Source organism: Malania oleifera, chromosome 5, assembly GCF_029873635.1.
Source record: "Malania oleifera isolate guangnan ecotype guangnan chromosome 5, ASM2987363v1, whole genome shotgun sequence".
Taxonomy (NCBI): Eukaryota; Viridiplantae; Streptophyta; class Magnoliopsida; order Santalales; family Ximeniaceae; genus Malania; species Malania oleifera.
This window is the reverse complement of record NC_080421.1, coordinates 15,319,773-15,332,011: the sequence shown is the minus strand read 5'-3', so window position 1 is coordinate 15,332,011 and position 12,239 is coordinate 15,319,773. Positions and strand designations below refer to the sequence as shown.

General features: G+C 34.4%; 1 protein-coding gene across 1 annotated transcript in view; it reads right to left on the bottom strand.

Moving 5' to 3' along the window:
* The window catches only part of LOC131154931 (presequence protease 1, chloroplastic/mitochondrial-like), a 41,791-nt gene extending 35,357 nt beyond the window's left edge, over nt 1-6,434 (bottom strand). Inside the window, exons 1-5 of the mRNA XM_058107771.1 lie at nt 6,022-6,434; nt 5,733-5,916; nt 1,905-2,079; nt 1,684-1,816; nt 1,379-1,449 (exon numbers count right to left, since the gene is read on the bottom strand). Coding sequence (XP_057963754.1) covers nt 1,379-1,449; nt 1,684-1,816; nt 1,905-2,079; nt 5,733-5,916; nt 6,022-6,298 — 840 coding nt within the window. The 5' untranslated portion in view covers nt 6,299-6,434. The remainder of the gene's footprint in view (nt 1-1,378; nt 1,450-1,683; nt 1,817-1,904; nt 2,080-5,732; nt 5,917-6,021) is intronic.
* Nucleotides 6,435-12,239: the final 5,805 nt, after the last annotated feature.

The following is a 12,239-nucleotide window of genomic DNA, read 5'->3' as shown; positions in this document are numbered from 1 at the left end:
CAAAGAATTTTCTATATATATCCTATACTTGCCATGTTTTTATAAGGGACAAGTTTTAAACAATCTTAGTTTGATAAACTTTCATAGACTTGGTCCTGGTTGGGTTAAAATCTCATTCATGCACCTTAAAATCAAGTTAATGAAGAAACAGGGCAAACCATCGACGGTTTGGCCCAAGTGCATTGACGGTTTCAGGCAAAAAGTTACTTGAATTTTGGCTTGAAGGTAACCGTCCACGGTTTGGGGAAATCCGTCGACGGTTTGCGTCGGGATTCTACACCCAACGGCGATAAACGGCTAATTTTCAAAGTAAACAATTAATTTACTAGCCCAACGGCCATAAAACGGCTAGTAGCTCAATTTGCCTATAAATACAAGTCCAAATGCTTGTTTAAATAGGATTTTTAGTAATCACGTATTATTTGCAAGCACACTTCAATTAGTTCATCATCTTTGTGTTCAACTTCTCCCTTGCTCTTCAATCTTAGTGTGATACATTACGAGAGAGTTGTGTGAGGATTTTATTTTATCAAATATCAGCTCATTCAAAGAGCATTGTATTTGTAATTCATTTTCTTCCATTTGTTGTAAAAATGGTTCTTGATGAACCGAAATTGCAAGGGTTCTTGGTGAATCTTGCTGAAAGGCTCTTGGTGAGCAAAAGGGATTTGTTCCCGTGATGTAAAGGCTTCGCCGCCGGTGAAGGAGTTATGCCAGTGGATTGTGGAAACCTTGAGTGTGACTCAAGGCGTGGACGTAGGCAAGAGGCCGAACCACGTTAAACATCGGTGTTAACCTTTTCTTCTCTTCTCTTTAATTTATATCTTGTGCATGATTTACCTTGTATATATTGTGATATAACTGCTTACATCTTGCCAAGATTTTACATTTTGTAGAGAAAAGCGAAAATATGCAAAAGAGTCTATTCACCCCCCCTCTAGACTCGACTCTAGGGCCAACACATTTACCTTCGAGTGCAATAAATGACTTTCACATCTACTCAATGACATTAACGTTTTAATCTTAAATTGAGAGAGAGAGAGAGAGAGAGGAAAAATAAATGATTTAAAGAAAGAAGAGGGATAATATTATTATTTAAAAACTAATATTTTTATTAAAAAAAAACTATTTAAAAAAGAGTTCATTTAGATTCATATGCCACCAATAAATATATAATTAGCATGAAAGAATTTCATGGCATCCAACAATCAAATTATTTGCACAAATCATAAAAAATTTCCAGCTAAACTAAACTGCCTCCTGTTCTTTCCCAAAGAATGAAATTCGTCGATAGTAAATATCTTTTACAAAATAACCATTAAAACAAAAGAACAAAACAAAACAAAATGAATCAAGTACACAAGAATGCAAAACTTACCTGCTGAGCAGTTCGACCTAATATGCTATCAGGCTGGGAGTATACACCTTTCATCTCATTGAAAACAACTCCTGAAATTGGCATGAAAATCACTCAGAAAGAAATTATACAATGCAATCAGAATACAGCAGCTCTCTATCAGAGAATACAAATTAAACATCATTACAATAAATAAAATTGGAAACTAATTCACTATTAACTGCCAGATGGAATACTAACTGCAAGATAGTCTTGGCTGAGCACATTCATAAATAAACAAGTAGAAAAATAAAAATAAATTTTAAAGCAAGGAAAAAAAATTCAACCTTTATATGATATGTGTTCTGAAGGATCATTAAGTTCATAATGCCAACCCTCCTGCTGAAAAGTCTGGAAGTCCTTGACACATTTAGGGAAGAAGACAGCATCCAGGTATACATCAACTAAATTATAGAAATCCTGTTTTAAATATCATGAGTGAATTAATTCAAAAGAATAGCCATACATAGAGTTCCCTTCTAAAACAATTCACTTAGCGTGTTCTTACTTTTGTATTTGTGGAAGCCACTGGATAGCAAGTCCTATCAGGATATGTGAATGCATTCAGAAAAGTGTGTAAACTCCCTTTCAATAATTCAACAAATGGTTCTTTCAATGGATACTTTCTTGATCCACACAATACACTGTGTTCCAATATGTGAGGGATCCCAGTTGAATCTTTTCTGCAGTATCAATTATTCACAAGGAAGTAAGAAGGTAAAATGCAAATGGAATGTTTTCTCACCAAAGAAATCAACTAGAAATTAAATAAATTAAAAACTCACTTAAGATCAAGACCAAGAATTCACAAAGAAAACTAGAACTGACAACCCTGCTATTTCTAATTAGAAAGAACTTGATTGACATTCATGAACCTGATTGACAGAACTACACCTGCTATTTTTTTATTTCTTGACTTGAGGGGAAAGATGTTACATCTAAACCTAAAGGTGAAAGGTTTAAATCACAGGAACATTCTCTCCAAGTATAGAGATGAGACTACATACATCATTCTCCAAGCATGGAGGTAAGACAATACACCTCAAACACTGCCCAGACCCCTGAAGGTGTGGGAGCCTTGTGCACTGCATCTTAGAGTTTACATTTAAAGAAAGCAACTGGAAGTTAAATAAACAAAAAGCTCACTTAAGATCAAGACCATGAATTCATGAAGATCACTTGAATTCACAAGCCTGCTGCTTCCAATATATAGAAAACTTGACTGAACAACTAAGGAGAGGGATAACTAATCAAAAACAATTTGATGATAAACAAGTGATAACAATAATGACTCTATCTAGAGCCATCTCAATTCATTAGAGCTTTACCGTTAACAGATGCAACAGATGGCCAATATTATGTACTAGCATCAAGGGAATTCTGCACATAATTTCAGGAAAACTGGAACTAGAAAATCAGACACACCTCCCAACTTGTAGCTGTTATGCACCCAAACTATCATTTTATCTTTAATAACACCTTTGTCTACTTCACCTTAAATGGCACTACCCCCATACTCCTGCTCCTGCTCATGGCCAGGGTCCCATGGCTTGCATATGATCCTAATAGTCGACCTTCTTGCAAGAAGTAGCCACTAACCTAGGCATTCATGCTTGACAGATTAAGACTTTCCAGTTTTTTCCCACTACATTAGATAATGGCCCCTTGTGTTGACAAACATATAGTACACTAAATATGAGGCATGCCAACAATTTTTTGCAATGTTAAGGCTTCTCGTTTTAATTTAACAGCTTTTCTTTAATCAGGGTCAAGTCAAAAACCTAATATATGGATGGATATCATTTCTAAAACACTTAGATTTCTACCTCAACTTTGCAATTAGTATTTAGTACAAAAACCTTTGGTTCGCATTAAGTAGCAATATGTATCTCCACTAAAGATTTTTGGAGTTCTTTAATCTGTAGGAAACCATAAAATTCTAATTTCCAATTCACCTATGACCACTAACTGACAGATAAACAAATGAACTCAACTTTCACTGTCCAGTTAGCATCAACTGGAAACTTAGGGGCAATTTGATATCATTTCTATTTTTGATCTTCTTTTTTCATTGTTGCAACACGTTTGTTTATGTTACTAGTTTTAAAACAGTTGTTGGCTTTCAATGATTTGCAGAAAAAATTGAAAATTAAACTCTATGTTTTTCACCTGTTTTACTTTTGGCAACCTGTTGCCACAGTACTTAAATATCTAGAGTTAACTTTTGCAAATTATATCATTCATTTATTCATATTTTTTAATTAAAACTAAAATAAAATGACCATGTGAATTTAAAATATAATTAAATTATCAACATTCACAAAATTTATTAAAAAAATGAAAAAATTAATAAAAGTCATCTAAAAAAATATTTTTACTACTTTTTCAATTGTCATGTATAATAGGAATGTTCTTGTGGCATTAAAAGATGAATTTTGAAATATAACAATTAAGTAAAATAATTATAACAATTTTATATTTTTATTAAAGTATTGCTTAAATATGTACCTTTTGTATTTTTAATTATTCTGATCACATTTTTTAATTTTTTTTTTTATTCAAATCAAAAATGACCATTTACTCAATCAGGCTTTTAACTTGTTTTAGTTTTAGAATTTAGAAACATTAACATTACAGATTTTCAGTTTCTAGTTTTTGTTTCTGATTTTTAACTTTTGTTTTTTATTTTCATTTTCATAATTCTTGACAATGATACTTCACAGCTCCTTAGTTTAATGCAGCAAAGTTTAAAACAAATGCATTTTATAGATTTGGTTGCTTCTTGAACTTGCACTGTTTGTAATTTTCATCATGTGACGTTGAAAACCAAACCCACCACAAAGTTTTCTCACTGCAGGATAAACAAGATGGTAATCCTTATCTGAGATTATTTCAGAAGCCAAGTTAGTCAAATGCAGGACTATTTTATGTTAAGATATCAATTCTAATTTTTGACATTACATTAGAAGATTTTGTATTACAAGGTTTGTTTGGTTGACAGCTATAAAATCACCAAATGTACAATAGAAGATCTTGAATTACAAATTTGTTTGGTTGGCAGCTATAAAATCACCAAATGTAGCAAAATATCCACCAGAAAGAACATTAATGGAATAGCCTTATCACTACGCATCCTAATCTTTTCCTCAAATTCTGATCTCCCTATATCCCTCCAATTGCGTACAATAGAAGATCTTGAATTACAAATATTGTTTGCTTGGCAGCTAGAAAATCACCCAATGTAGCAAATACCCGCCAGAAAGAACATTAATGAAATAGCCTTATCACTACGCATCCTAATCTTTTCCTCAAATTCTGATCTCCCTATATCCTTCCAATTGCTTCAATATCCTAATGCATGGCTACTTAAAATTAAATAGGCATTCTCTTAGCATAAACAGCTGGAAAACAGGCTCCTTTAAATATGAAACATGCATATAGAGACACTCACTAGGAGAGAAAAGGTATATATAACATGAGAGAGAAACGAGCAAAGAGAAAACAAACCGACCACAAATGCAAGGGATTATAACCAGGCACTGACATAATTTTATTGTGTAGTTTGTTTCCCCTTCACTCACCACTCTCTCTTAAATATGGGTTTCCCTACATGTGCTTCTCAAAGCTCCTGTATAAAGGGCCTGTTTCGTTCTGGCCAATATCAATGGCATATACCAATAAAAGGAGCTATTAGCAATCAGCATTTTATCCATGTACAAGGTGAACATTGAATTCTTGACACAATTTGAAGCATGGGGGTGGGCAAAATTGTGTTTTAAGGAAAAGTACTGAGAAGCAAAAGGGATGTTAACACTGAACAAAGCTATCCTAAAACAAAAATAACAAGAAATGAAGCAAAAAATATTGCAAAAAGTCACAATGTCAAATGTGTTTCAAACTTATTTGACAACAGTTCAAGTTTACAGCTAAAATTCTGTCATTTGGGTCTCAAAGCCATCCCTAATATTCATGGTGGGTGGAATAATATTAAATTTTCTGAATGCCAGAATTTTAAGATTTCATCATGATGCTCATTAAATAGTGTTTTTTTCCCTAAAATTCTCCCTATTAGTTGATAAATTTGCATATACTACTATAAATAATAAAACATGAAGTAATTCTACCATAAGGGAACGCTGAAACGCACCCTAATTGAGCATGACAGAAAAAATAGATTTAAACTTCGTAAAATCCAATGCAGCCTGATTGAGCAGGGTTAAATAAATTGCTAATACCTCACAAACCATCAAGCTCAGGTTAAATAAAACTGGTAACTATGCCCTTGCTCCACCAATACACACACAAATGAACAATATGGCAGATAACAAATACTTACGGAGGAGTTCGAAGAACAATACCAAAAACCTTATTCTCATCATCATTTGATACCGACATAACTTCTGCACCAGTCCTTTTATGCTTAAAAAGCACAGCTTTCGATTTACACTCTTCAATGAACTGTTCCGAAACCTTCTCAAATCCATACCTTTCGGCCACCTCGTCCTGACTCCCAGCAGCATCTGCAAGTCACAAAATCCAGACTCAGCACCCAAATACAAAGTTAGGGCTTCAATAATCAGTCAAATTTGATTGGCAAGCAAGTTCCCGGGCATTATTCAGTATACCAGGGGAGGTCTGAGAGGGAGGGGTGGCGATAGCACGCGGAGACAGAGAAGAGAACATCCGGTTGAGATGCGGAGGAGGCGGGGAGGCTGGGAGGAGCCGCCAGTGGTGGCGGAGAGAAGAGCGGCGGGCGGAGCCAGGGAGGAGGCGGCGGGGCCGGCGCGAAGGAAATAGAGAGGGGGAGGAGGAGCGAGAGAGCTTGTGAGCTGAGCGGGAGAGGAAGGTGTTGCAGGCGAGGGAAGAGGACCTCAGAGAGCGAAGCAGTGCTGCTCTCTCCATTGGCAGAGTGTTCCCAGAGATTGGAGAAGATGGAAGGGAAGAAGATTATAATTATAGGAAATGGAAGCTAAAGCCTGAAGGGTTAAAATCTGCTAGCTTGCTTTGGTACCACTAATTTATGGGTTTTTTGTGCACCACGGGCTCAAACGCTGTCGTGACAAGGTTTTAGTCAAACGACAACTCTTTGCATTAGCAGTATTCCCAGATCCAGATGGCCCTAAATTTCCATGTAATTGTCAAAATTTTCGTAGAAATGTTTCTATTACCTCGAAATTTATCAAAATCTTAAAATTTTAACAAAATTTATCAAAATTTTAACTATATAATAAAATTTCGTTAAATTTCAAATAAAAAATTTAGAAGTAAAGTGAAATTTATATCTTAATTTATTTTATTCATTTTATCCAAACAAAATATTATCACAAATGCTTTTGAAATTATATGAAAAATTAAACTTACAGTAATATTTTATTTAATTAGTCATATCTAAATTATCATTATTTGTATAATAAATAATATTTAAATGATTTATGAATTTCATTTGTATTAAAAATATACATTATCATCTTACAAATATGTTTGATACACATACTATTTTATAACTTTTCTACACATACAAAACATTGATATATTTAATTTGTAATATATTAGTCCTAAAACTTATATTATTATATTTGTTAACCATTTCTAAAGTTTCACAAATAATTTCATGCTTACTACTCATTTCTGTTATTTTTTTAAATCAAAATCAAAATTTTGATGGAAATTTTTGTACTTTTGGAGCTTCTCAATTTGAGTCAAAATCAAAATTTAAAACCTTGAGTATTCCTAACCCAATCAAGTAGATGTGGCAAAATGAATAAAAATTCATTAATCCAAATTGAATTTGACCGGCTTAAATTGATTCATAATCGATTTGCATTTGAAATGAGTCAGATATGGTTTGGACTTTTTTTTATCCGCCTCTAAAATGTTGGTTTGCGGATTTAGGATTTTATCCGATGGATATCCGCTAATCTGCTAACAACTAATGTTTAAATTCATTGATAATTCAATATACTTATGCGTATTAGGCATCAAATCAATTAACGTAAACTCTATTTGTTGGATTTTGGAGAGTGAAAAAACTTAAGCAGAGAAATTATAGGGATGAAAGAAATACCCTTATTCAAATGATTAACTCAATGAACAGTTTGCTGAATATATAAAGTTGTAAAGGAATCTTCTTCTAACTAATTCTATACAAAGCATATTTCTGTTAACACTCTACACCAAAAATAATAAAATAATAAAAGGAATATTTCTCTTGCTACCTTGTCATTGAGCACAACTAGCTTGCTTCTTGCTGATATGCCGATTCTCCATCCTTGCAATATTTTCATGCTTCAACACTATTGGCCAAGGTCTAGTCTCACACTCTCAATTTTTGCATTACTATATGCATCTTTAGGTCTATCCTATGCCCACATTCAAACTCAAGCCCAAATACTCAGCTTTTTTGTGATCAAAATAAAATTCGCTAAATTCATGCTCTGAAAAATAAAATACAAAATTATAATTTTGTGATTAGTTATTAAATGTTTAATATATTACCAAATTATAATTTTAAAAATAACTTTAGTTATTGTGTTATAAAATAAATTGTTCATTGAATGATAAAAAAATTTATATTAGGGATGAGAATGATAGATTATTCAATCTGAGCCGACAAAAATCTGCAACTTAAATAAGTCGGATATGAATTGTAATTTTCTCACTCGATGATCCGCCTAATCCGTCATAGATTCTCTAACCCGATCCACTTTTACAGGTCTATGATCAAGTCAATCGAAAAATTATGTAAGAATTTCAAATATTAAACATGCGACAAATTAATCTTATATTCTCTAATATTAAATATATAAAAAAGGATGACTTGTTTTTAATATGTGTAAAATTTGAAAAATAAACACACAAATTGTAACGACCTGAAAATTCTGCTATATATATTTCCACATATTAAACTCTAATACCACAAAATATCAACAAAATCAACCCAGACCCAAAGTGGGGTACCAAGGATATTCCTGTCTATAAATACATACTATCTATGCAATGGAAAACATAATATACCTGAACCTTATATACAATACCAAAGTTCTACTATCTCCATAATTATACATATGTAACGCCCCGACCCGAGTCTGTTAAGGAGCACTGCGTCTCTCCTCCTCCACTTGGACCAGACAATAGGGGGCAGGCCTTATCGGACTAATGACTTACCCCCACAGACCAACATGTGTTATTTTCAATGTGTTTTGTCCACATTCACACACTTCCTCATAACACTTTTCAGAAGGTCGCCCATCCCAAGATTACTTCAAGCCAAGCACGCTTAACCGTGAAGTTCTTATGGAAAGGCTCTCGAAAAGAAATATGCACCTTGTTAATATGGTTAGTAACATCTAATCCTTTTAAACCTTTCTTCCACAAGGCATCACAACATGTACATCCCCAGAATCCATAAAACATCCTAGGGATTACACAAAACATATTCCCTAGCTCAAACACTTACCCTGAAACTAGGACAGTACCACAACCTCCTCTACCTCAGACTCGCTCCGCTCGTCTGTTTGAATTTCCTAAAATGTTGAATTCTAGGGTGAGACGCCTTTCAGTAAGTGGGATAGATTATCATCAGTGTGTGACAACATGAGTTCTATTGTGTATCATAAATATACGTTATGCATAATTAACTGTAACATAATTAATTGTATCTGATAATCAAGTAAATCTGTATTGATACTTATATAAGTCTGGAGAAATCATATTTTCGACATAAACATATTGTGTTATAATAAATTAATAAAAACATGTAAAACATCTACTATAACTGTATAATACTAAAATTTCTCCCTCGATGGATAGTTAGCTGATATCATATATTACTCCCACATGATTGGGTTGTGCAGCCCGTAGGCGAGACTTAGCAATGGTTAGCTTACCACGCTAAGCCAAAACTAACTCGTTTGTAAGTGCGATTGGCCTGCCTAGCCTGGTCCAAACTGCCAGGGGGGCACACTTCTCTTCTATAGGCTCAATCGACTATCCAAACACTAACACTCTATCTGAGAGATGCGGTGGCACTAATTTGAAATAATAGTTACGGTACCGTACTTTAAAACTGAACTAATTCATCAGGGTTCTACTATCATATAGTACAATTCATAATATAACTGTAACATAACTCATTTCATGTTTTTGTGTAAAATATGTCATATCATAAAACTGTTATATATATCTGATCACGGCATTAGGTCGACTGAACTGTCACAGCACTGGACCGACTAAACTATCACGACACTAGGTCAACTAAAATATCATGGCACTAGGCTGGCTAAAATATCACAACACTAGGTCGGCTTAAATATCACGGCACTAGGCCGGCTGAAATATCACGGCACTAGGTCGGCTGAACTATCATAATATACTATATCATATTTTCTATAATGTCTATATTATTTATGAAAATCATTATCAAACTGCTCCTATTCTATATAATCATAAAATATTCTGGTCTGTATACACATACTATAAAATAATCATACTCTTGTCACACGAGTGAGTGTTCACTATATTATACTATCTACTTGGGGAAAAACATATTTTGTTGAACATAATATTAATTCTGCTTTTAGGATTTACTAAACTCAAACATCAGATTTCCCAATATATATATATTAATTCATAAATATCTTTTCCATATGCCAGAATATCCAGAAAAATCACTTGTATAATTTTTGAAATCAAATACTGCTTTTTAATTGGTAAATTTTCTGAAAATACCTAAAATAATCTATCCCCTTACTTGATTCCTGAAGAAAAGCCTGCAGGGATCCTAAACCGTGCCTGCAATGTTCGCCCAAAACCATGTATCCATAATTCCTAATTTAATAAACTCATTCCCCATAATAAATACCATTTTTACATTCCCTAGGCCCACTCATTCCAAATAACTGATTAAACTTTTAAAAACATCATCTTTACCCTGATTTTGGAGTAGTGTTTGGAATCCTCAACCAGTTAATCCGCCCTAATTAAACTGTAGAGAACGTCATTACGTTCTCGAAATAATGTTCCTCGTTCAATTTGGGTTGAAATTGGGCCAGAAATTGGAGAGAGAGAGAGAGAGAGAAGGTCGTAGCCCTAGAGAGAGAGGGGGAGAGGATTTATTTTTTACAATTAAAATGAGCTTAAGGGCTATTTATAGGTGGCTGTACCAGGATGAAACCATCGACAGTTTGGTTTTCAACCAAACACTTTTTCACCATTTTACCCTTACCTGATCGCGATAACTCAAAACCGTCGACGATTTTCTAAACCCCACCAAAATCGTCGACGGTTTGGCCTTGCACCAAACCAATTCCTCTTTTTCTTACTTGTTTTTATTATTATCATTTTTCTAGGTCTCTACATTCTCCCTTATAAAAATTTCGTCCTCAAAATTTGTTAATCGACACTTATACCATCAACTGAAAAACAAACCACTGAATCTTTATTAATCACCTTCACTTATAGCAGAGGAATACTATGGCTACATTTACGACTCTGGGAGATTATAATAACCAAATCAAAACTCTCCCAAAACCACTCAAAATACAAAACTATTACATGAAAATCTACAATTAAATACACCTTAACTACTTAGCGTGCACAAAACTTACTTACATACAACGAATCCCTACCTAAACCCTTACCTTTCTCTTATGGCTAATGTTGGGCCCCAATAAATAGATGTGGGTACTTCTGATACATTTCCTCCTCTAGCTCCCACGAGACTTCCTCAACTGCATGGTTCCTCCAGAGTACTTTTACCAGTGAGATTTTTTTGGTGCGTAGTTCTTGCTCTTTATGATCTAGGATCTGGACTGACACTTCATCATATAATAAAGTATCTCCAATCTCCAGTGCCTCATAACTTATTATATGGGATGGATCTGGGACATATTTCTTCAACATAGACACATGAAATACGTTGTGGATTCTGGATAATGTTGGGGGTAATACTAACCTGTAGGCAACTGGATCGATTCTTTCCAATACCTCAAATGGCCCAATATACCTAGGGCATAGCTTACCCTTCTTACCAAATCTCATCACTTCTTTCATAGGTGCAATTTTCAAGAACACATTATCTCCTACACCAAATTCTAGCTTCTTCCGGCGAGTGTCCGCGTAACTTTTCTGTCGACTCTGAGTTGTTTTAATTCTCTCCTAAATAAGCTTGATTTTCTCAGAAGTTCGTTGTATAATCTCTGGCCCAAAATTTTGCTTCTCACCAATTTAATCCCAATATAACGGAGATTGGCACCTTCGACCATACAACGCCTTATACGGTGTCATCCCAAAACTGGCTTGGTAGCTATTGTTATAAGCAAACTCAACCAGTGGCATATATTAGATCCAACTATAACCAAAGTCTAATACATAGGCTCACAGCATATCTTCCAATATCTGTATAGTCCTCTCTATCTGTCCATTGGTTTGAGGATGAAATATTGTACCGAATGTCAGTTGAGAACCTAAGGCTACTTGTAAACACTTCCATAATTAAGATGCGAACCGTGGGTCCCAATCTGATACGATAGACACTGGCACGCCATGCAATCTGACTATCTTCTATATATATAGTTTTTTCAATCTACCCATGGAGTAGCTAACTCTAACGAGAGGAAAATGGGCAATCTTCGTCAATCGGTCAACGACTACTCTGATAGAAGGATACTCACAAATCCTTGTACATTTTCGTGCTTCCTGGATGTACCGTATATAAGGAACGGTGTGCCTCTTCCAAAATGGTCTATTTAATTTCAGCGCTATCAGGTACACACAACCTGCCATGAAACCTCAAAGCTCCGTCATTCGAAATATTAAAATTGGCTCCCTGCCCACTCTGCACTTT